The following is a 26,943-nucleotide window of genomic DNA, read 5'->3' as shown; positions in this document are numbered from 1 at the left end:
TTCGCTCAATCGTTTTATCTAAAAATCCAGGTAAATTTAATATTCCAGCACTCAAATGACCCTATGTATTTTGTATTTTCACTCAAATGTCCTTTGCCCGAAGAGAATCATCATAGACCATCAGCCTGCACATATTGACAATTAATGGAGGAAAATAACAACGGAATGATCAAAATTCACAAGTCGAAGAGAAACCGACAAAGTACTGAAGTACTGAAATCGAATGACCGCAAGTTCTTATGGAATAATTCGATTTTTCAAATAGACAAGATTTGAGTAGGCATCCATATTATCCGCAAAACGTTCTTTGTGTATCGCGGTCATCGCGATGTAAAAATTGCAAAATACCGTGACGATAAACGATAAAACGTAGATAAGACATACATGCTACACAGACCTCAACACAGAGAAACACGAACATATATGGATGGCCTTTGATGTAAAAATTATTTTATCCTGAATTATCTTAATACATTTTATATTCACATTCACAAATAGGATACAGAAACAAGCAACAAGACTACTTAAGTTACTCTGTCTCCTATGGATTTTGAATGAGGTGATTTATTTTATCCCATTTATATGGAAATAGTATGATTACCATTGAATCAAAGATACCTATAAATGGCTTAAAAGAAGTTAGCAACTATATAGGCTACCGACTTTAACAATGAGCAAAACTCATCATGATTGCATAACAATCAATAAAGGTCCTCACATGACAAATGTGGCATAAATCAAACGAGAAATGAAAATAAAGGAGATGAGGTATAATTGCTGAGACAACTATCCACCAGAGTTCAAATGACTAGGATAAAAACAATTATGTCAACATATGTACGTAGCCTTCAACAACGAGAAAAAAAATCATATTGTATGACCAGTTATAAAAGGACATGAATGCACAAAAAATATGAAACAATTCAAACGACATTCATATTAAAAATGCATTTAGAAAACAATATAACAGACATCAACCAACGTCGATAACTGAATAACAAGCGACCAAGGACAACCACATAAACAAATGGAAAGGGGTGTAGCAGCTCAATATAAGAACATTTTACCAGAGGCGAATTTAGAGGGGACCAGGTGCCCGTCCCCCTTTTGTGGAAACACTCTTATGTAGTCAGTGCTCCCCACTTTTGTTTATGAAAACTTCTGGATCCGCCACTGCATTTACAATAAAAATTAGTTGTAGTTGTCGTAACTTAATATATCATTACGAAGCATAAAAAATGTTATTTATTTCCATATAATAAACAGGAAATGCTTTATATATACACCAGTTATACAGTAACTACCCGGTTTATAAATGTATATAGTTATGATGTAATGCTATGTTGTGATTTGATTTTTTTAATCAATTTAGTCACACCAGAATTCATTTAATCATTTATTTTTTTACTTTGAATTAATTTTCAATAAATAAAAAAAAATGTAAAGTTTATCATTTGTATATCAACGATCATGTAAAATTACATGCTGAAGACGTAACCATAACGGTCCGGATATATGTAATATACTTGTTCAAAAACTTCCGAGTAATCCATCAATACAATTTGGCATTTGAGTACCGTGGGAAAAGTCGTATCCCTTTTTTACAATCTATTTCACAGAATTTTTAATTAAATTAAATTAAATTACACGTCCGATCTCTTGTTAGTTAGTCCTATATTTAGAAAAATTCCAAAAAAAATAATTGAAACCGCCATATATTTGGCCTATTTTGAATTGAAAATTGCTGTGACGATTTTTTTTTCTTAAATATTCATCGAACAAAAATATAATTTGGGCATCAACCTTTAAAACTAGTATTGTAAATATAATAAATTAAATGTCCAGCATTTAAGAAAATAACTCGCACTGTGATCAAAACTGCCTCTCCTTCACATAAGAGGGAAGCTATATGTAAACATATTCCCGAAACTTTGACGGAAATGACCGAATGATGCTACGATTGCACGATAGCCTGAAGCAACTTTTTGACATTTTTCTGGTTTTACGAAAAGTTATTCCACGGAAGGATAGCTCAGAAATTGCGGAAGAATTTCTCACATGAAGATGATGAAATGAATTTTCATAAGTATTATTGAAAAAAAGGCAATTAAAATGAAGGGAGATATTTTTCTGGTGACTTTTGTTCTATTTCTGTGTTATTTTTCCGTTGATGGTAGTGGATATTTAAAAAATCCAGCATCTCGTAATTCTATATGGAGATATTTTGGAGCTGCATCATTTGCTAGCAATATTATTGCAAACCACGATGACATGAATGTGAACTGTGGAGGTACATTTGTAAGTATATACTGTAGATATTTTGTTCAAATTGGTAAATGCTATATACTAGTCAACAAAATGTACAGAAAAATTGTATACGTTTTCGATATATTATAAAATTGCATACAAGTTTCAAGCTTATAAAAATATGCTCAATTGGTAAATATGTGCTGATGTGGCATAAAGTAATAAACAATCAATCAATCTTGGCAATATCATTAACATAATTTACGGCAACTTTATACGTGATTTTTTGAATATTTATTCATTTCAAATATAAATTTTTACCCAAAATATAAAAAGCGATAGTATAACTGAAAAATTGAAACGTAAACATGTACTTAATATTAACATATGAGATATTGAAATAGTAAATTATTTACCCCGAAATTACGGAGAGATTTTTGGCAACTATATTCCGCAAAAGGATTTTACTTTCTTCAAAACTTTGGCATATTCTGGAAATATGCATTTGATTTTGCAAAAGATTTTTTTTGGCTAAAGATTTTCAAGGTTTTTTTTGTACCCTTTACCGTTTTATTTTTGATGAACCGGAGTACAAACTTGTGTATCGTTTCTTGTATTGATTAGTATATTTTGGCTATTATTTCATTTCATTTTCATTTGTTTTTAAAGTAAAAGTACACTTTTATTACTTATATATATTTAGCTATTTTCAAAAAGTCCACGGATTGTAGTGGTTTCAGAGGCGGATTCAGGGGGCCAAGAGTCCTCCCCTTTTTTGGGGGGAAAAACTTTGTTGATTATATAGGAAATTGAACTTTTTTTTATTCGAATGTCACTGGTCAGTCTTTTGTATACGAAACGCGCCGCGTAAATACAATATCTATGATGAGTTTTATAAGAAAAATTTCTGAATCCGCCACTGCGGTTCAAGTTGCCATTGCAGAAGGCATACAACAGGACACAAACATAAATTTATAAATAAAAACACTAACAAAATAAATTACTTACATATTTAAGTAGAAGAAGACATGAAACCTTAAACAAAATCGCAAAATCATGATTTTGATGATCCTAGCTCCGAGTTGAATAAAAAGAATAAAGTTCACTAAATGCAAATAACAATAGTGGAAATATTATTTATTATTTATTATTCATTATTTATTATTTACTATTTATTATTTATTATAAATGAATATGTAAAATTAATAAATTAAATATAAAAATTGGAGAAAAACATATTTAACAATGATCAAAGTGCCAATTTTTATTTGTACACAATGAACGTCTTTTTTTTTGTTGCTTTTATCCTTTAAGCACCTCGTGATTTTACCATATGTTTGGTCATGTTTTCCTTTAGATTATTCTTAATTATAAAATAGGCAAACCAATTTCAATTTACATTTGCTGTAAAATTCAGTAAACGTGTGACAACACACGTACTTCTTTTCGATTAACAAAGGATAGTTTTCAATTTTTGAAACTCATTATTCACTTCAATTCGATTCAATAATATATTTATAACACCTTTTTTTTATATGTACATTTATTATTAACAATATAAAACATTTCTACGTCTATTTAAAAAAAAGATTACAGGCTATTTTCATCTGTGAATAAAAAACTCATTGCTGTTTATAATAATAATAAAAAAAATATATAAAAAAAAACATAGAATCACAATCAAAATGTTTTCAAATATTTCACTAAAATCGTCATATAATATAATGGACACTTTAACATTGCATGGGCTTCGTCGTTTGAAGTCAATTTTCAAATCTTCCTGTTTCGTTTCCTAATGATGCCACTCCACATACAGCTTTCCCTGGCGGCAAATTGCATTTCCAATTACAACATCATACTTACTGAATGTTCTTGACATAATATTATCAACTACTGAGGTAATATCAATATAGTCTGTAATGTTACCCAAATGTTCAACGATGTAATCAGAAAATGTTTTCCTTATATAAAAATTCCATGCACTTGTGGTTTCTACTCAGAATATATATGCCCAACTAAAAACCTTACTGTTTAACCAATTAGAACTTATATTGTTCAAATGCCACCAAAGTCGAACTAATTAATTACCTTTGATTTTGAAAGATGGATATGTAATTAACAGTAACTGTAACTGCAGCGTATGGATTAAATTTACATACTCCGAGGAATAATTTGCAAGCTCTGCTATGTATGGCATTTGTTCTTTTTTTTCAAATTCCTGCAAATAAATATCATCACAATATACATCAAATTCAAATATTTTTAAAACTACATTATGAATAACGCAACATAATAATTTACATTTTCTTATAAACAAAATCAAATGTTATATTTGCAGAAGGTTCAACAGGTTTACTTTAAGAGTTAAATTATGCTATAAAAGTTCACTTAAAACTAGATCAAAACCAAATAAGTATAAGGAGTTGATTTTTCAATGATAAGATATACTTGTAATTTTACAATGTTCTTAAATGCACAATATCACTCTTTTCGGAATGAATATTCATATAATTATCTCCACACCATTTATGAGGGTTTGGATGGGGTTAAATGATTAAAGAATAATGCCCTTAAAAAATGAAGATTAGAGAATAACGGGCCAAAAAAATGAAGATTAGAGAAAAAAGGGGTTAATTTTTTGAAGATTAGAGAAAAAAGGGGTTAATTGTTTAAAGATTAGAGAAAAAAGGGGTAAAAATTAAATGTTTACAGAATAACAGACCCCCTCCCCCCCTATCCAGACCCTCATTTATCTTATGCATTTGCCATTCTTTTTATCGCCTTCTAGAATAACCACATCATCATCATAGTGTAATATGCAAACTTTATGATCATTAATATCAACACACACTCATATCATTTAAAGTGTGAGACTAAATCATTTATAAAGAAATTAAATAGCATAGGTGATAATGGACATCCTTGGGTAAAACTGTTGTTGACATTTAATTTTTCTGATAAATGACTTTTAATCGTACTGAATATTTATATGAATAGACTGTATAGCAGCACAAATTTTGCTGCACTGAACACCAAGCCTATTTAGCTTTGACCACAATATTTGTTTGTAGTATCATAGAACTTTATAAAATCAATAAATATTTACTCGTACTGAATAAACAATCTTGAAGGTCACAAGAAAACTATGGAGTAAATATTTATAATAGAAAGATCACTATTATCAATTCATTTTTACGGTTGCCAACGACTTTCGTACATCGTACATGTATATATGTATAGCTCGATTATCTCCCATTACTACAACATTGATTTATTTTGTGGGTTTTATTCCGGCTTTGTCTTGATTCTGAAATTTAATTGCCATTGAAAAAATCATCACCATATCATTAGAATTTTACTCAAAGTGTATAAAATGACACATTGATCTATACGTATAACTTTATAACGGATGAAATCTATCCCTAACTCTGGCGAATTGTTGTTATACTGACAGTGATCAACGAACATAATGACGATTTAAAAAATCATAGCTTTATAGTTTTGCTCTCGGAGATTTGATATCTATTTTTCTGACAGTTTGGATGAGAGGTTAGAACTGCTCAAAACTGTACACGACCATGTTTTGGCCCGTAAACAAGACATTAATGTGTTAAATATTTCGCATTCATATTTTAGATGTGCTCAAGGGCTTCAAGCTTCGTGTATCACATACAAAACTGCAAATAGTGCCAAAATATCTCATATTGATATCTTATTATTGATATTAAGATGCAAGAAAATGTCTTAGACATTTTGCTACAGAGGTGCTCTATGTATCATTCTGTGAAAAACCACAAACAGTTTGAAAAAAAAATCTGTTTATATAATTTCAGAAACCAACCATTGTCTCTTATCATACCTACTCCTTTATCTCTAGAACGGATTATATTTCATATTATTGATAATTGGTTTGTCAGAGTAGTAGTGTCAATGGCGAACTTGTTTGCCTTAACGTTTCTTGGTCAACATTGGTACAGAGTTTTAAAAAGAACTCGTATTGCATTGGCTGTTATTTGAATATTGACTCTATTATACAAACTTATGACTTGTATTCTTGTGCAGATTTCAAGGATATCTCTAGATATAGAAGATCAATATCAGAGAGCAATATCTCCTGCACCGTCACGTAAAGTCACCCTTGTAGATTTTCGAAAAAGAACAGTCTAATATCACTACAAGGCAGCACTCACACCAGAAAAGTGGAGAGGAATTAGTATAATTTGCAATAACTTGTTTCCCTATCCCCTATAAATAAATATATTGAAATAAAAAAAACTAAGCAGATGTGGTATGAGACACAGAGTGCCAAATTACAACTCTCCATCCAAGTCACAATTGGTAAAAGTAAACCATTATAGGCCAAAGTATAGTCTTAAACACGGAGGCTTGGCTCACACCTAACAGCAAGCTATAAAAGGCATAATGTACAGAAACTTAAAAATGTTTGAGTAAAATTTTGTGTCAGCTGGTGCTAAAAGGGATTAAAACCAGATTTATTCATACAAGCAATCTTATCAAAATACAGATCCCGAGTCCAAGCTTGTCTTACAAGACTATAACAATACTCCATGTTACTTTCTGATCTAGTACAAGTTATTGATCAGCTAAAGGATCACAAGCCAATGAAGTTGAAGCCTTCAAATTTTTAAGGTGTGTATTAGCCTGACAAAATCAGAGGATCCCAAAAGGTCTTTGTTCCATTGAAGTATCGACAAACTTATGTATTCCTCTTTGGTTTTTGTAGGTTAAAGATCACAATGACCTACCACAGAAATGCGGAATATGTGGAGACCCTAAAAATGGACCGCTTGACCACGAAGACCCGTCAAAATACGCAAAAGGATATATTACTCAGGTATACCACGAAGGCACCACCATCAATGTTACAGTAACCGTGACAGGAAAGAAAGAAGGGGGCTTCTTCATGCTGGATCTCTGTTGTCCAGCTGGCAACAGTCCAGTTACAGAGCAATGTTTTCAACGTCTTATATTTAAGGATACCAATTCAAATACACTTCCAATCAACAACTTCGAAGGGGATGGATCATTCGAAGTAATACTACCACCTGGAGTGACCGGCGATCGTTGTGTCATGCGTTGGATTTGGATTACAGGTAAAACAGAAATGCTAAAGCAATTAATCTTATCAAAGATAAATTTCCTGAAGAAAAAAAATTGTTCAATCGAAAAATGCTTCAGCAAACTTGCGACCTCTGTTCACCTAAAAGTTCTTAAAAATAAATATTTTAGTCGTTTTGCCGACAAATCAAAAATAAACATGTCAATGTTTCATACATCATTTGTAAGTAGAAAAGGTTTAGAAATTCTTAATTTTACCTCGAGAAATCTCCGAAAGGGATTTAAATCATGGTTAAAATCTAATTTTGAAAGAAAAGAAATCGTTTAAAAGTTTTGAAATTTTAAATTTAAATTATAAAACAAGTTCATGCTAATTTTATAGCAATACCGAAATACTAAAGAAATATCTATCAATGAAAAATTATGTTTAAATATACTTTAGATCATTTCGAATAAGTAGATTTTAATTTCAGTTCAGTATATGTAAATATAGTCCCGAGAAACTATCGTATGGCGACATGAATCCCAATATTGAATTAACTTGAAAATAGTAGGTCATATTATACAAATCGAAAACTTTTTAAGAATATATTCAAGGAAATGTATGATGGGTAATTGTATTTGCGTAGGCTTCAAGTAAGAATAGGGGGAAAACGCCAGATATTTTCAATTGGACACATTCAAGTACATTTTTTTAACAAATCGGAGTAACTTTTTCGCGCTTTACGTGGATCATAGTCAGCAGACGATTTTTCTGAGACACGTTTTATAGGTATTTTTATGTGCTTGGGTTAATTAAGAATGGTAAAAATCCGTGAGATATTTTGCGCTGGAACACATTCAAGTACATTTTTTTTTTTAATCGGAGTAACTTTTTCGCGCTTTAATTGGATCATAGTTAGCAGACGATTTTAACACGAAGCTTAAAGACAGAAGAACAAAAGGTAGGACAACTGCTTTTGTATATATACAAGTATTTATAAACATGTAGCTATAAAAAAAAAACACACATGAATTTGTATATATACGTCATTTATAAACATGTAGCTATCGAACCAAATATCATTTTGGTTCAAAATCAAGGTATATAAACATGTAGCTTTAAGAAAAAAAACAGAGAATGGATTAGAAGACAAATTCATTGTATGTGAGAATAAAACAGCAGAGAGGGCTAAATTTCTATATAAAAAAAAAGAACTATGGCACAGTTGCCAAAAAAGCCTGTATGCTGATATTGCACTGCCTGTTGACTTCGGGCTGTCTTGATGACGTTTACAATTGTATAAAATATGTGTCTTAGTTCATATTATTTACTATGTTTTGCCATAACTGCAGTCATGCGCTATTCTATCATAATGTTTTACAGCAATTAATTGACTGTAAGCACAACATTTATATGAAAGCTTGCGATAGAACTATATGTACGATAGTGATGAAACCAATTCTATTTGTGCTTTTTGCGAGTTGCTTGCAATATGAAACATAAAGCCCAACAATTACTTTTAGAAATATTGATGCAAAATTTAGTTTAGTTTCATGTACTGAATTATAGTCATCTGTATTGTTCTGGTTTTTTTTAACGATCCTGAGGTTCTAGGAATTTTTTACCACATTTTCACGTGTTTCCCGCTAAATGTTTTTGGAAAAGTTGACCTTGACATAATTGGAAAAAACAGATTCTACAACTTTAAATAATGTATTATTATATTCACCCCTTATCAAGCCTCAGCTTCAAAATTTGACCAATTCAACAAATCTTGCGCAGTATTCAAGAGAGACATGTATTTTTCCAACCACATAAAAGTTCGTTTTTATGATAAAAATATAACATAATTTACATGTAAACCTTAAATGTTGAAATTTTATCATTCACATTTTTAAGTACAAGTGTGGACACAAAACAATGTGGATAAAAATTATTTGATGTGTGCATCAATAGTGGCAATCGTGAAACTCGGGGATTGATTGTTGCTTCTTAAATTCTAGTGGCAAATATCTCGTTCATTTTCAAACAAATACAAATTAACAATTACAACAATATGTAGGAGGTTCCAGTTAGGTCAACTGGGTTGATAGCCGGGAAATTAAGACTGCCACTCGAAATGAAAGGCACAGACATTTTGCCACCTATATAGATTCTTAGATAGTTAGTGTGCCCAAAGCATCTGTTTTAACCTCCCCATCCCAACCGGACGTTACTATATATATTCCAAACAGTCCAACTGTGGTTGTTACTTAAAATATAATTAATGTATGGGGTGGTAAATTCAATTTATTTGGACCTGTTCAGATTGAGGCCTTTTTGTTTAAAAAGAAGCATCGGTTTCATCCTCCCCATCCCAAACCGGACGTGCCTATATATATTCCGAACAGTCCAACTGTGGTTGTTACTAAAAATATAATTAATGTATGGGATGGTAAATTCAATTTATTTTAACCTGTTCAGATTGATGCCTTTATGTTAAAAAACAAGCTTCAGTGCGAAATTCGTTTTGTAAGACTAAGTCTGCCACTAAAAAGTATTCAGGTGAACCACTAGCTCATTTATTTAGCTTTAAGATTAAATTTGGCCTAGATATGATGTATCGAAAAATAAATTGGTAAAATGTACACACATGTATAAGTGATATACATTTTCTAAAATAACATGTATATAAATAGCCTGCAGTTAAATGTCAACCATATCTATAGCTATCTTCATTTTCTCACACGGAAGTACATATAAGTTATAGATTTCTAATTACATTTTAATCTAATATTTTGCTACATTTTTGCTGCACTGCATATTTTTCTGCGCTAAGAAAATATTTGCACATATTTTGTCAAAACCTTTCAAAGGTTTTCTTTTATGCTTATTTTTTATTTGTTTCATTCTTTATGCGTTTTTGCACTTAATGTGCATATAGATTTGTTTTTACATTTCAAATTAACACTTTGCTGCTTTATTGCTCCACTGCATATTTTCCGCGCTTATAGAATTTATTTGCTCATATGTTGCCCAAGCCTTTGAATGTTTTTCCCTCGGCCTTATCTTGTATTTGCATCAAGATTTTCATGAGCTTGTGTACAATATGAGCATCAATATGGTGAGTTCAAATTCTTATTTGCTCTTCTGCTGCATATTATGCGCTTACATACATTTGCCCCATTAGCGCAATCGTAGAGTAAATGACAACAAACGAATAGAAAATAAATGCGAGCACGTATATTCAGCACTTTACCACCTGCGAATAAGAAGCGCACATATGCAATAGGTAAGCATAAATTTATAAAAGATATAGACCAACCTATTAAAAAAGGTTTCAGATTGATATAAGTTGTTCAGTTTTTATATCAGATGAGACATGAGAACCAAAAAGAAAGATTCATTTGAAGTAAAAAATAAATAAAAATAGAATAATGTAATTTTGGATGTAACACGTCTTCTAATTGGCTGAAATGTTTTAGTCTACTAGCTCATAGACAAAATTTTGTCATGTGACCGTGACGTCATCAACGTTTTTTTTTTCATGATTTACTCCTTTAAATATAAGAAATTACAGATTTTTTCTGTCTATTAAAAAAAACCCACAAAAATGAGCTGCAATCCATTGGTTGGTGATATTTATTCGAAAATTAAAATATTAAGTCGTTCCTCGAATAAAATAATACAGAAGACATATTCTTCTTTTACTTGAAACATATAATTCATGGCACAAATTAACCCGATATCAATTTAACTTCTTTTTGATTTTGATGTACAAGATAATTTCAATAATATGTTGAGTATGATATTTTATCTTTATCACTTAGAAGAAACTTTTCTATTTTGATAATGTCAGCAGATTTTGTTTAAATTAATATTTGCGAATCTTCATAAAAATGTATCCGTGTTTTTTTCATTTTTTTTTTTTTCTGAAATTAATTGTATTTCTATATCTGCAAACTTGTGTCATACTTGCTTAAAATAGTTACATCAAATCTGGTTTATGCCAGTCGTGTCATGCTGCGCTCATGATATACGCAGAATAAATTTGTCAAAAGGGCCAATAATATACATCATTTATCTACATGTATGTAGATTAAAAAAAGAAGAAATCGTATAACCTATTAATTTACAAGGATCGAAGAACAAATGTACAATAAATTCAATCATAAATTTAAAAAGTTTCATTTTGAATCTTTTTCAGCGCTCACGATATACGCAGAATAAATTTGTCAAAAGGACCAATAATATAGATATGTAGATTGAAAAAAAAGGAGAAATCGTATAACCTATTAATTTGCAAGGATCGAAGAACAAATGTACAATAAATGCAATCATAAATTTAAAAAGTTTCATTTTGAATCTTTTTCAGCGAACGAATACAGTTGTGACCCGACAGGACTGTGCGGAGTAGGATACTGGGAGCAACCAGCTTTTGTAAACTGCGCAGACGTTATTGTTTTAGCTACTGGAGATCCAATACCACCAGATTTCGAGTATCCTGATTACACATCGACCTATAGTTCAATCAATGGATGCTGTGATAATGGGACCTCATCGACATCAGCGACACCTGTTCCGACTGACTTGTCAAGTGTTCCAATCGGAGGCTCGACAACACCAGTTGCCACAACTACAATGTCACCGACTACTTCCATTGGAATATCAATTGTTACCGTCGATCCAACAGGCGTAACGGGGACGACTGATACACCACCAAGCACACAAGGTCCTATTATTGGCCCAGTTGGTCCAGTAATTGCCTCATCTGGGTTAGGTCTTCCAAGTTTGGGATTTTTCGCACCGTTTTTACCATTTGGGTTGCCGGTTTTGGCAAAGTTTGGTTTTGGATGGTGGGCAAATAGGCAGGCAGGAGGTATTGCACCACGTGTAAATATTCCACCGCCCCCTGGTCCAATTGTATATGAACCAATGCCGCTCTTTGGAGGTCCTTCCTACGTTCCGGCACCTGTTCCGGTTTCAAAACATTACAAGTCTTATGGGAAATCGGAAAGCGTACATGGATATGGAAACAATTATAATAGCTATAATGGTAACTATGGCAACAACAATTACGGAAACAACCGTAACAGTTATCGTAGCAGTTATGGTAATGGCAACTATAACGGAAAGAAAAAGTAAAAATATGGTATTGATAATGCAACCATATTCTTCGGGAACAGTCGTTAGAATACTATGTATATAAAATACTGGTAATGAGGTTTGATGTGTTTTTATGCAATGTGTGATTATGAAAAATTAAGTTTTTTATATCAAATTTTTTAGTATAATTAATGATATCACAAAAAAAAATAGTTTGAGCTGCTAAGATTATTTATTCTTGGTGTTTGTAAATTATGTCTTTATTGCATTATCTGATAGAGAATTATGCCCACGTTTTGATTTTCAATACTTTGCTGAAAAATGACCATGTAATTCCTCTCTGCTGCTCCTAAATAAGAAAAGGATGCTTTTATTTATTTGTTATTATATATAGGGTAATAAAGAGATTATACAAATTGACTTATTTTATTTTCGAAACCTCGGGCATTAATTGTACTGTCAATCAAGTGAACCTATGTTCTATTGGAATTAGAACATGGCTTTGTTTACCCGGCAAAAAAAGGACGTTATATTTTTTTTAAACTACTGAAATGTTAGATGCGAATAAAGTATGATTGAATGATACCAAAAAACACAAACGCAACAACAAATTCAAATAAAAAAAAAATACAGTAGAAAGCAGCTGCACCGTAAGTTTTGTATTTTTTTCTAAAATTTCACCTCATGATTAAATCTGCACTTTTAAAATGATACAGAACACGAAACTTTCTTTATGTCTAAATGTATAGTTTTTTGGGTTTTTTTTTATTCATCTTAAATTTGAGAAAATAACTTGAGTAGCAAAGTATGCTTAATTTTCCCGTATCCTATATAGTAATGTCTGGATGGGTCCTTCATAACGTTCACTCTCTTTTTTATCTCATCTCATTTCAGTCTATTCTTTATTTATTTTAACCGTCATTCTCCATTCTTTATTTCCTTGGCTTAATTTTCTCTTTTAATTTTACCCTTAATCTATATTTATTTTTCCACTATTCTCTATTCTGTAAAACCCATCCAGATTATCATAGTCAATGTATATAGTTTACCTATTACCCTTAAACATGAAACGGTGCTGTTAAAATTTTCCGGTTTATATAGCTGTCATGAATTTGTCACAATGATGCATATTAAAACTTTCAACAAATTGATAAACAAAAAAACATCATCGACTATAATCCTATTTTCTATAGTAAAATCTACAGGAGTTAATTTAGAACAACGCCACACTGACAAATGATTTCAAATTGCATCAATATAAGAAATATGACATTCGAAAAATTACAATTTACAGAACAAAAATAAAGATATACAAAAAAGGTCGTTATAATTGCCTATGTGACAACAGAAACTCAACGAGGGACCAAAATGTTGTAGAGGTATGCAACTATAGATCACCGAACAGCCATCAACAATTAGCAAACCCAAACAGCAAAGCAAGCCATAGAAGGCCCCTGATGACAAATGTAAAACAATTCATACAGAAAACTAAAGATCTGATTAATGTACAAAGAAAAATAAGGAAAATCAAATATGATATGCAACAAACGATAATCACTAATAGAGGCTGCTGACTTGGAACAGGTACATACATACTAAGCTAATCAAGTCAAAGACTTAAACTTTCCCCGACAAGAACTAACATTTAAAAATGCATGTTATGTTTCATCTGCATATACTAATTATAACATGAAAATCATGCATACAAAGTAAACCATCCTACAGGGACATTCATGAATAAGATTTTAAATCAAACTGAGAGAACAAACACAGAGAAACAGACAAATAAAGGAAACATATTGGTATGAGTGAAGAAAGACATTTACCTAGAATGATTGCATTCACCGATATAAGAGCGTGAGCGAAATGTTTTCATTCAGCATATTTCGTTTGATATATATAAGAAGATGTGGTACGAGTTCAAATGAGCAAGCTTACAGTAATAAAAATATGATAGTGATGATGACTATGCAGGCACTCCGTGATTCTTTAATGACCTTCGCCATATACGCTCGGTTATAAAAGTTAAAAAAGCAGAAAAGTATATAAAATATTGGAGTGCATAAAACCAAAAAGGCATTCATTGAACAGTCCAAGGAACGACATCAAAAGTTCAATGAAGGATAAAAAACACTTAATTCACATAGTTTTTTCACTGACCACCGCCCCCCCCCCCCCCTTCACTTAATTTGGGAAAAATTGATAAACCCATATGGATATACATGTATATAACAAATCAATGTCGGATAACCAAATTTTGCAGCAGTTCAACCCCCACCCCAAACTATTTGAATTAAGTTTTTTTTATCTTACATTGATCTTTTGATGTCGTCCCTAAGGTTACCACGGTAAAATTTTCACGTATCCTGAAACTTAAGGGCAATTTTCTCTACTCTGTTTTTCGGGGTAAAGTATCCTCTATTCGTTATATTTTGACTACACACTTTTCTCTTTTCTTTTTTTATTTGCTTAAAATTCCAATTGCTTAAAATTCTCTTTACTTATTTTTTTTTATCCTTTATTCAGTTTGTTTGCCTGTTATTCTTCATTCTGCCATCCAGACCTTCTATATAAGTAACCATCAATACTTCATCACAACAGATGACAAAATGAATTTGGCTTGATACCATAAATTGACCAATTCAAGTTTTTAAAAATAATATATTAAAAAATGTTGACGATACAAACTGGAATCACACACCAAAGTGAAAAACATGTAAATAAACAAGCACACTAAGAAAGCCATTCGATTTTCAGTTTGAGTCTGTAAAAAAATGAGAAAGGAATACAAATATAAAAAAGAAGATGTGGTATGATTGCCAATGCGACAACTATCCATAAAAGACCAAAATGACACAGACATTAACAACTATAGGTCACCGTACGGCCTCTAACAATGAGCAAAGCCCATACCGCATAGTCAGCTATAAAAGGCCCCGATAAGCAAAGTTCACTATGACATGCGCATTAACTGGCAGCGTCAGTTATATTTTTAAACCGATTTTTGTAAGTATATTAGTGTTTTAAATTGTATTCAGTCTTTTCTACTTTTTTCACTTTATTAAACAAATATTTCACTGTATAAATATACGTCTAACGCTGACAGAATTAGACGTAAGTAGTATGTTTCAATGCCTCCATGGCCATCGTAAGTACGTTCAAGGGAGAAAACACAAATATCTATATCTGTTTAGCAAGAAAAAAATAGATCTACTAGAAGACGCCCACAAAATCGCAATACAATTGGCAAGTGTTTACCCTATCAGCTTCTCAATGTTTTCATATATTGTTGTACTTCGACTGAACATGCACGATAGCGTAATAGACACGGATCGATTACAGTCTCCGATGTTTTCTAAAAAAAATGCGTTTTCTGTGAAAAAAAGACTGTTTCAAAAGTACAAATTTAGAAAGTACAAATCACTACATTTGTACGTCATATCACAAATATTTCCAACTTTGTATGGTTTCAGAGGAGTTGCGGCTCAATGCAATCGGTCTCTTCCTTTAAATAGTAGTAAAGATATCAACGCATTGCTTCTTTGTGAATTAGCTGGTGGAAGGTCTACTTTGCTTTGCTTTTTTTTTAATTTACACTTTTGAGAAGTCTTAACAAGTGCAACATAGAACCAATGTATTGCACGTATTTACATTGGTCAATTTTTTCTTGTCTTAATGATAATGTCTAAAAATTAACTTAACCATACATACGTTTTAAGTTAATCAACATTGGTCAAATCATTTTGTTCTCTAGTAAATGCCTAAAAATAAACTGAACCTTGATATACGTTTTCTTTCGATATCCATCGATGACGAAGACGTCAAAAAGTAAACTTTTGTATTGTGGTCATAATAGTCTTTTTTTTTAAATACTAGAGAATTTTTGCAAATACCAACAAAGGCCGTGATATTACTGTGTTCACTGTCAGTACAAATATTATGGAAGTAGCATGTCTAGGTGTACATTAACTGATAAGAATTTCAATTCCGTACCCCCTATTCTATAATTCTCTTGTTCTGTATATGTTTGAAGCATTTCCGGTCAAAATCATTGCCAATGTCAGCACTGTTCACCATATTTGTGCACTATTTACTTTGTTTGGTCAGCTACCAATATGAAAAAAATAGGTAAGGTATGACTTTTAATGAGACAAATAACCATCGAAGACCGAAAAGAAGAATACGTCAACAACTTTCGGGCACTACATGACCTTCAGCAATGAGCAAAACCCATTCCTTTTAGTAAGCCAGAAAAGCACCCCTGGCAAAATGTGAAACACATAAACAAAAAAAACTCATATTTATGATAAAAACAACAAACGAAAAAAAAAGGCAATCAAGGGTAATCACTGAAAGCTCCTTGCTTTGGACAGGTGCATACAGAAGATGGGCTCGTAGCCTACCCAACCGAGATTCTGGCGTAGCTGCACAACATAAAAACAAACTTTCAAAAACAGTTAAAAAAGACTCGTCGAATCGAATCGACACCAGGCTAACTAAAAAACATAGCAAATAGACGTAAAACATAAGGTACCGTGAAAGAGAAACTAATCAAACGAATAGCATCCTGTTATTCAAAGATAGCCATGGATGCTATCTGTTTAATTTGTTTTCCGTTTATTTTACGTCATGAATTGGGCCGTTGGCTTTTCGTTTGAGTTGTTTAAGATAATGTCATGTCTAAGCCTTTTATAGCTGACTATATATTTTATTTTGCTCAGCGTTGCTTATATCGATAATTTTACTGAGCCAGAGAAAGAAAATCATTAGAATTGATTTTTTGTTTAAAACTTCTTTTAATTAATCCATACAAGAGGAATTATACTTCAACATGGTTGTGATAAATTCATTTCCAATTTTGAAGAATTTAAGATATTTTCATCCCTTAGTTAAAATACTAAAGGGTCGATTATTTTTATTTTTCAGTGTATTGTATAATATTTTGTGAAAACACATGTCACTTTGATGAATAATTTACTTATGTACTAACTAATACTGACACGTGCATACTCCATAAGAAACAGCAATACGAAATCTCTCACCAAAGAAAGGAAAATTAGCTAAGGCAAAGGAGAAATTGTTCCACATATCATAACAAGATCGGCATAAAAGTGCATTTCAGATGTGGTCCATTTAACTCTTTGTCAGGAGGCTCTAGAATATTTAACGGCATAAACTCTGATGTCTTTTTGTTTATGCTTAGTTTAATCATACTTGCCTCTTTTTGATTCGGAGTTTTTTTTTATTTGCACGTGTGTTCTGAGATGTGACAGTACGACAAAACCATTTGCAAAGTCTAATTCTTCTAGACAGACAAAGAGATCCCACATGATGCCTGTATGGTTGATTGCATTATCGAAAAGAAAGGATGACATGATTCAACCTTGTCTAACTTATGATCTTACAGGAAATTGCCTGATGTGAAGGTCTTACAGTGCATCTGAATTCTGTATAAAACATTTTAATTTATATTTTGGCTGGCATCCCATAGCGTAGAAAGATCCTCCTTAATCATCTTTTATGTGTACATGCTGTCAAAGGCTCTTTTTTCAAATTAATATCTTTGAATTTAACCAGTCAGTAGTCTTAATCAAACTGTGCGCTGTTCAATGATATTTTGTTTACACACATAGTCGCAACAGCTCTGTCCTTTTCTAAAACCTGTCTGTTCCTTTTGGATCTTGTTATTTGTTACTTTTTTAACCCTCTCTATCAGTATTTTGCAAAATGTTTTATTTTGGATCGATACTAGGGTAGTTCCTCTACAGTTTCTAATATATAAGATCACTTTTCTTAGACAATGATATTTCCTTCTGATCAGTGTAAGTATCCTGTTGTATCGCCAGGTATGTTTGAAAGATGGATGTAGAATGTTAGCTGTTACTGTTCGATCTACATTTAAAAAGTTTTGCTGATAGTTTACCATTTCCATGAGCTTTGTAATTCGTAAGGCACTTAACTGTTCTCCATAACTATCTTGGACTTCGACGTTATTACTGTGTTCATTTTAAAATCTTGTTTTCAAATAGACTTTTGCTGTTGTTTCTGGTTCTGACATATCTAAAACTTCTATGAAAATTTGCTCTCTTTCAAAGGGTATTATCCGGGGGCGGGGGGGGGGGGGGGGTGTTACTGACTATCCTTTTGGGTATACCTGTGCCGACAGCACTTGCCAAATCGTACCCTGTTCTAACCAGAAAACAATGAAAAACATACCCTGTTCTAAACAGAAATATGGAAAAACATACCCTGTTCTAGACACGCTCAGAAAATGTATACCCTGTTGTAGACCGTATAAAATAGATGCTGTTCTAGAACCGGGTTGTAGACTGTATCTTAAACAGTTAAATACGCAATCCTGTACTAGACAAATACTTTTGTTTTAAAAAAGAACCTGTTCTCACCAGCAAGACATGGAAAAGCGACCCTGTTTTAACCAGCAGGACATGAGAAAGGGACCCTGTTCTAACCAGCAGGGCATGAAAATGGACCCTGTTTTGCGGCACACTCATACCACTAAAAATATAGGAAGTAACCCTTCCCCCCCCCCCCCCCCCGGGGTTATTATGTGACCCTGTTTGTCTCTTACTGGCATGTTGACTTATCTTTTGTGGTGACGCAGCTTCTTTGTGATATAAAAAAAAAACACCACCCAGTCTTTCCTCTGAAACATCTTTTTTAGCCACTTTTGCCATCCCTACAATGAAAACTTTTTTTTAGATGTATTTTGTTTTTATTTCCTTCTACCGTTGGAGTAAGTATTGTCCAAATAATCTCTCTTTCAGTCGATCAGGACATGCTTGAAATGTCTTCTTATTTAGTTGTTTTATCAAAAAAAACATTACCCTGGTTTGAACCAAAGAGTTTTTCACTGATTTTTTTGTTGTTGAAAATTTATTCCACTTCATCTACTGTTTCATTTCATTTTATCCATGCAGGTATAATGTTCTAGGAGTCGAAAGCGGTTCTTCAGATTTCATTTAAAGTCATATTTTGTATTTACATTTCCGTGTTTCCCTGTGTCAAATATCAGCATGTTGCAATTTATCTTGGTTAGTTTTAGTTTATTATTAGCTTTGTCAAGAAGCTTGTAAATTCCTACATCAGCAACTCGCCTTGCTCTTATACCCACTAAGGATCCCTTTCATTTTCCGTTGGTAAATATGTGATCAATATGGTCTTTGTCTCTCCCTCGAGGTGCTGTCCAAGTCAGTTTATTGACCTTCCAGTGTGGGACCAATGTTCCACTTATTATCAAGTTGTTATTCAAACAGACATCAACCTGAAATTCTTAATGCATGCTACCAAAACCCAATTATTTATATCATGACGGTTGTTAATATCATCGGTTACTTTATAAATCTCCAATGAAGATTTTTAAGTGTTTTTGTAGTATTTTCTATATTTCAGCTAGGAGTATTTTATAGAATTCCGTGTTCAGCTTTATTTGTTTGAGAACGAAATTAAAATATTGGTTTCGTCGTAGGTTTTATATGTAGTCGTGCAATTAGTAGTCTTTGTAGACTGGACTACTCTATCAGCGATTTACTTAAGATGATGAATACAAGAGTATATGATTGTGCTTCTCAAGTTTTTATTGCAGAACTTTGTCCATTTGCATTCACTTATTCATAGTATATACATACTACCATTCCCAAATCAAGAAAAACATACTATTAAGGTGGTACCCAACACTTTCATTAAAATTAATTTGGCTCGTTTAATTTTCATTAAATTTTGACAAAGTATTTACTTTGACCCTTTGACAAAAATATAAAAATTTCAAAAACTTTGAACCAACCGTTTGTTCAGAAAAATTACACTGGTTATATAGCAGTTTGACAAACACTAATTTTGATCATTGAGAAGCTTTATATTGCCTTTACAACACAACGTAATTAAAACGTTTAGCTGATATTATAGAGTTATCTCCCTGTAGTGTTAGGTACCACCTTAAAATGAGTACAAATGGTTATTAAGCATATTTATTTTCGTTCAAACCACTTGTTATATGACTTCATAACTCATAAGAAAGGGACAGGTATGATACCCCGCCCGAGTATACTGTAAATTGAAATAAGAGAGCCACCACTTAGCCTAAAGAGGAGGTGGTGGTGTGTTTTTTTGTCTGAGTCATACTTTCTTTTTTGCGCCCACAAATATTTTTTTCCGAACATCAATTTCATCACCCTATTTTTTTCTTCTTCAAAATTTAACAATACAAGGTATAGGCAAATCTATATTCACAATATATTTTTTTGTTATCTGCTTTACCACAATACCTCTTTCTATCAAATTGGGGATCAGGATATATTTTTAAGGGGGAGAAATAAAACACTCACCCCCCTCATTTGAAGTGAAAGGATTGTTCCCTAAGTAAGTTCGATTATCTTCCCTTTTACAGGTAGGACCAATCTTATATATCTGTATGCAGTTTTAGTTTGTCATTTTATTTTCGACTTATTCCCACTGGTATCTTTCACTTTTAGATGTTTTTTTTAAAATGTGTCATTTTCAACAATATCTATCTATCAAGTTTCCATGAGCTTTGTAATTCGTAAGGCACTTAACTGTTCTCAATAACTATCTTGGACTACGACGTTATTACTGTGTTCATTTTAAAATCTTGTTCTCAAATAGACTTTTGCTGTTGTTTCTGGTTCTGACATATCTAAAACTTCTATGAAAATTTGCTCTCTTTCAAAGGGTATTATCCCGGGGGGGGGGGGGGGGGTGTTACTGACTATCCTTTTGGGTATACCTGTGCCGACAGCACTTGCCAAATCGTACCCTGTTCTAACCAGAAAACAATGAAAAACATACCCTGTTCTAAACAGAAATATTGAAAAACATACCCTGTTCTAAACAGAAATATGGAAAAACATACCCTGTTCTAGACACGCTCAGAAAATGTATACCCTGTTGTAGACCGTATAAAATAGATGCTGTTCTAGAACCGGGTTGTAGACTGTATCTTAAACAGTTAAATAAGCGATCCTGTACTAGACAAATACTTTTGTTTTAAAAAAGAACCTGTTCTCACCAGCAAGACATGGAAAAGCGACCCTGTTCTAACCAGCAGGACATGAGAAAGGGACCCTGTTCTAACCAGCAGGGCATGAAAAAGGGACCCTGTTTTGCGGCACACTCATACCACTAAAAATATAGGAAGTAACCCCCCCCCCCCCACGGGTTATTATGTGACCCTGTTTGTCTCTCACTGGCATGTTGACTTATCTTTTGTGGCGACGCAGCTTCTTTGTGATAAAAAAAACACCACCCAGTCTTTCCTCTGAAACATCTTTTTTAGCCTCTTTTGCCATCCCTACAATGAAAACTTTTTTTTAGATATATTTTGTTTTTATTTCCTTCTACCGTTGGAGTAAGTATTATCCAAATAATCTCTCTTTCAGTCGATCAGGGCATGCTTGAAATGTCTTCTTATTTAGTTGTTTTATCAAAAATACATGTCTCTGGTTTGAACCAAAGAGTTTTTCACTGATTTTTTTGTTGTTGAAAATTTCTTCCACTTCATCTACTGTTTCATTTCATTTTATCCATGCAGGTGTAATGTTCTAGGAGTTGAAAGCGGATCTTCAGATTATACCAGCATGTTGCAATTTATTATGTTCAGTTTTAGTTTATTATAAGCTGGGTCAAGAAGCTTGTAAATTCCTACATCAGCAACTCGCCTTGCTCTCATACCCACTAAGGATCCCTTTCATTTTCCGTTGATAAATATGTGATCAATATGGTCTTTGTCTCTCCCTCGAGGTGCTGTCCAAGTCAGTTTATTGACCTTCCAGTGTGGGACCAATGTTCCACTTATTATCAAGTTGTTATTCAAACAGACATCAACCTGAAATTCTTAATGCATGCTACCAAAACCCAATTATTTATATCATGACGGTTGTTAATATCATCGGCTACTTTATAAATCTCCAATGAAGATTTTTAAGTGTTTTTGTGGTATTTTCTATATTCCAGCTAGGAGTATTTTATAGAATTCCGTGTTCAGCTTTATTTGCTGGAGAACGAAATTAAAATATTGATTTCGTCGTAGGTTTTATATGTAGTCGTGCAATTATTAGTCTTTGTTGACTGGACTACTCTATAAGTGATTTACTGAAGATGATGAATACTCCTCCCTGATTTTAATTAATTGTTATTTGTTAACAAGAGTATATGATTGTGCTTCTCAAGTTTTTATTGCAGAACCTTGTCCATTTGCTCTCACTTATTCATAGTATATACATACTACCATTCCCAAATCAAGAAAAACATACTATTAAAATGAGTACAAATGGTTATTAAGCATATTTATTTTCGTTCAAACCACTTGTTATATGACTTCATAATTCATAAGAAAGTGACAGGTATGATACCCCGCCCGAGTATACTGTAAATTGAAATAAGAGAGCCACCACTTAGCCTCAAGAGGGGGTGGTGGTGTGTTATTTGTCTGAGTCATACTTTCTTTTTTGCGCCCACAAATATTTTTTTCCGAACATTAATTTCATCACCCTATTTTTTCTTCTTCAAAATTTAACAATACAAGGTATGGGCAAATCTATATTCACAATATATTTTTATTGTTATCTGCTTTACCACAATACCTCTTTCTATCAAATTGGGGATCAGGATATATTTTTAAGGGGGGAGGAATAAAACACTCATCCCCTCATTTGAAGTGAAAGGATTGTTCCCTAAGTAAGGTCGACTATCTTCCCTTTTACAGGTAGGACCAATCTTATATATCTGTATGCAGTTTTAGTTTGTCATTTTATTTTCGACTTATTCCCACTGGTATCTTTCACTTTTAGATGTTTTTTTTAAAATGTGTCATTTTCAACAATATCTATCTATCAAGTTTCCATGAGCTTTGTAATTCGTAAGGCACTTAACTGTTCTCAATAACTATCTTGGACTACGACGTTATTACTGTGTTCATTTTAAAATCTTGTTCTCAAATAGACTTTTGCTGTTGTTTCTGGTTCTGACATATCTAAAACTTCTATGAAAATTTGCTCTCTTTCAAATGGTTTTATGTGACCCTGTTTGTCTCTCGCTGGCATGTTGACTTATCTTTTGTGGCGACGCAGCTTCTTTGTGAAATAAAAAAACACCACCCAGTCTTTCTTCTGAAACAGCTTTTTTAGCCTCTGTTGCCATCCCTACAATGAAAACTTTTTTTTAGATATATTTTTTTTTTGCCTTCTACCGTTGGAGTAAGTATTGTCCAAATAATCTCTCTTTCAGTCGATCAGGGCATGCTTGAAATGTCTTCTTATTTAGTTGTTTTATCAAAAATACATGTCCCTGGTTTGAGCCAAAGAGTTTTTCACTGAATTTTGTGTTGTTGAAAATTTATTCCACTTCATCTACTGTTTCATTTCATTTTATCCATGCAGGTATAATGTTCTAGGAGTTGAAAGCGGTTCTTCAGATTTCATTTAAAGTCATATTTTGTATTTACATTTCCGTGTTTCCCTGTGTCAAATATCTGCATGTTGTAATTTATCTTGGTTAGTTTTAGTTTATTATTAGCTTTGTCAAGAAGCTTGTAAATTCCTACATCAGCAACTCGCCTTGCTCTTATAGTCCCACTGAGGATCCCGTTCATTTTCCGTTGATTGTTATGTGATCAATATGGTTTTTGTCTCTCCCTCGAGGTGCTGTCCAAGTCAGTGTATTCACCTTCCTGTGTGGGACCAATGTTCCACTTATTATCTTACCTCCTATACATTTCCAGGAATCTGATTGGTTAAAAGCATCCGCGTGCAAACCGTGTATATTTGATATTAGGTTAGTAGGGAGGCGGGGTTTATCTCATACACGGTTAGTAGTGGAGTTACGTCCCTTTATATTCCATATTAGGTAAGAAGGGGGCGGGGCTTATTTCATACACGGTTAGTTATGGTGTTATGTCCCTTTATAAAAACAAAACGGTACTGAGAAAATAACTTAAAAGTTCCAACAGACGAAGACATTGATGATTAAGATTGAAATAAATTCATAAAACACATTTAAACCTTACAAGTCGTTATTGTTGGCATCTGTTTTTGTAGGATCAATGGCCGAGTATTTTCTTAATGCTAACAGTATTGAAGACTTGCTCGTTTTGAGAATCACTAGTCTTAATTTCACATGTTAAGATAGTCGGTAAGATAAATTCGTTACATAGTGTGCTAGTGACGTAATACGGTATATATGGGGTCAGTAAATTCCATATGGGGATTTGAGCTTCGCTCTCACCCCATATGGAATTTACTGACCCCATATATACCGTATTAGGTCACTAGCACACTATGTAACTAATATAATCAAGTTGTTATGCAAACAGACATCAACCTGAAATTCTTAATGCATGCTACCAAAACCCAATTATTTATATCATGACGGTTGTTAATATCATCTCCTACTTTATAAATCTCCAATGAAGATTTATAAGTGTTTTTGTAGTATTTTCTATATTTCAGCTAGGAGTATTTTATAGAATTCCGTGTTCAGCTTTATTTGTAAGAAAACGAAATTAAAATATTGGTTTCGTCGTAGGTTTTATATGTAGTCGTGCAATTATTAGTCTTTGTTGACTGGACTACTCTATAAGTGATTTACTGAAGATGATGAATACTCCTCCTTGATTTTAATTAATTATTATTTGTTAACAAGAGTATATGATTGTGCTTCTCAATTTTTTTTTTGCAGAACCTTGTCCATTTGCATTCACTTATTCATAGTATATACATACTACCATTCCCAATTCAAGAAAACATACTATTAAAATGAGTACAAATGGTTAAGCATATTTATTTTCGTTCAAACCACTTGTGATATGACTTCATAACTCATAAGAAAGTGACACGTATGATACCCCGCCCGAGTATACTGTATATTGAAATAAGAGAGCCACCACTTAGCGTCAAGAAGGGGGGGTGTTATGGTTTTTTGTCTGAGTCATACTTTGTTTTTTTGCGCCCACAAATATTTTTTTTCCGAATATCAATTTCATCACCCTATTTTCCATCTTCAAAATTTAACAGTACAAGGTATGGGCAAATCTATATTCACAATATATTTTTTTGTTATCTGCTTTACCACAATACCTCTTTCTATCAAATTGGGGATCAGGACATATTTTTAGGGGGGGGGGAATAAAACACTCATCCCCCTCATTTGAAGTGAAATGATCGTTCCCTTAGTAAGTTCGATTATCTCCCCTTTTACAGGTAGGACCAATCTTATATATATGTATGCAGTTTTAGTTTGTCATGTTATTTTCGACTTATTCCCACTGGTATCTTTTTCTTTTAGATTTTTTTTTAAATGAGTCATTTTCAACAATATCTATCTATCAAGTTAGGAGGATTTGCGCTTACTAGACAAATAGAGTAATAAACAGAAAGACAGACATACAGGGTTATTCCTGTATATATTCGTCCCCATTAAAAAGGGGTATAATAAAAAGAAGACACAATCACGGAGAGATGACTAGCCACTTAACAAGACCTTTAAGAAGGATGTATTGGGCCAAGATTCTCTGTCTTTAAGCCCTTATTGTTATGTGTTATAAGTGTTGGTGTTTCACTCTCTGTATTTAGCTGTCTTTCTTCGAACAATTCTCTTGATGTTTTAGGGTAATTTTTTTGTATTTTCTATATAACTTATATCTGGTATATTTTTCTTCTCTATAAATTGTGTTGTTGTAAACTAGTATTATGATATATTTGTGTTTCTGTAAACATTCAAGAATGTGTAACAGATCATAAAAAAGTGGTAAAGTTAAGTTACCTTTAAAAGGTATTGTCAGTTTCAGTCAACTGGTGTATAAAAATTGATGTATATACCATGCTCAGATCTCCACATATTTGAATGAAGTCAATTTGTGTATGCTAAATATTAATCCTAATTTATCATGTAATGACATTTATTTCAGGTACCATATAAAACAATTATTCAAAACATTAAGAGAATACTATTCAAGTTCCGTTGTGTAACCTACATTATTTTTTATACTAACACTATGTTCTACACTATAAATGACCAAATAAGAACAAATTAACCATATAAAACTAAACTTAATGGTTATTCCCCATTGGGTGGTTAATACTTAAACACTCAAGTACAAATCAAAACTCTGTATTTGGAAGCTAAACAACATTCATAAATATCTACTCCAATTTGTATTTTAAACGACAATTATTTCGCACATGTATGTTATGATTTGTTTTTCATAATCACTTGATTCTGGTCGTCCCTTTTTAATTTCAAAAGAAAAATATACTTTAAAAGGAACATTTAAAAAAAATACTTATCAAGAAAAAATATAGACTTCTATTGAAGATTCGATTTTAATATAATATTTTTGTATTTGCAGCAACTGAATGGAATTGCGAATTGAACATTTGTGGAGTAGGATATGGCGCACAACCAACTTTTGTAAATTGTGCTGACGTCACGATTTTGGAAACTGGTCAAGCTATACCTACGTGGTTTCAATCAGCAGATTATCAGTCTCTGTATGCGTCCATTTATGGAACTGGACCATG

The 26,943-nt window shown here is 32.6% G+C and overlaps 1 protein-coding gene across 1 annotated transcript; it reads left to right on the top strand.

Annotated features, from left to right (window-relative positions):
- The first annotated feature begins 1,998 nt into the window (after positions 1-1,998).
- Positions 1,999-12,589, top strand: LOC143057949 (uncharacterized). Its single transcript, XM_076231420.1, has 3 exons — positions 1,999-2,298; positions 6,992-7,361; positions 11,664-12,589. Exons 1-3 carry the CDS (start codon positions 2,113-2,115, stop codon positions 12,431-12,433), a joined length of 1,326 nt encoding a protein of 441 aa, XP_076087535.1. The 5' UTR covers positions 1,999-2,112; the 3' UTR covers positions 12,434-12,589.
- The last annotated feature ends 14,354 nt before the right edge of the window (positions 12,590-26,943 follow it).

This window comes from Mytilus galloprovincialis, chromosome 13, assembly GCF_965363235.1.
Source record: "Mytilus galloprovincialis chromosome 13, xbMytGall1.hap1.1, whole genome shotgun sequence".
Classification (NCBI taxonomy): Eukaryota; Metazoa; Mollusca; class Bivalvia; order Mytilida; family Mytilidae; genus Mytilus; species Mytilus galloprovincialis.
Note: the sequence above shows the minus strand (reverse complement) of the source record. Positions and strands in the feature narration are given on the sequence as shown.

What these genes read in the sequence shown, in the direction of transcription:
- LOC143057949 (XM_076231420.1), top strand. Translation starts at nt 2,113, where the DNA reads ATGAAGGGAGATATTTTTCTGGTGACTTTTGTTCTATTTCTGTGTTAT. An exon ending in TGAACTGTGGAGGTACATTT is followed by an intron (nt 2,299 to 6,991) that starts GTAAGTATATAC and finishes TGGTTTTTGTAG; the next exon opens with GTTAAAGATCACAATGACCT. An exon ending in GCGTTGGATTTGGATTACAG is followed by an intron (nt 7,362 to 11,663) that starts GTAAAACAGAAA and finishes AATCTTTTTCAG; the next exon opens with CGAACGAATACAGTTGTGAC.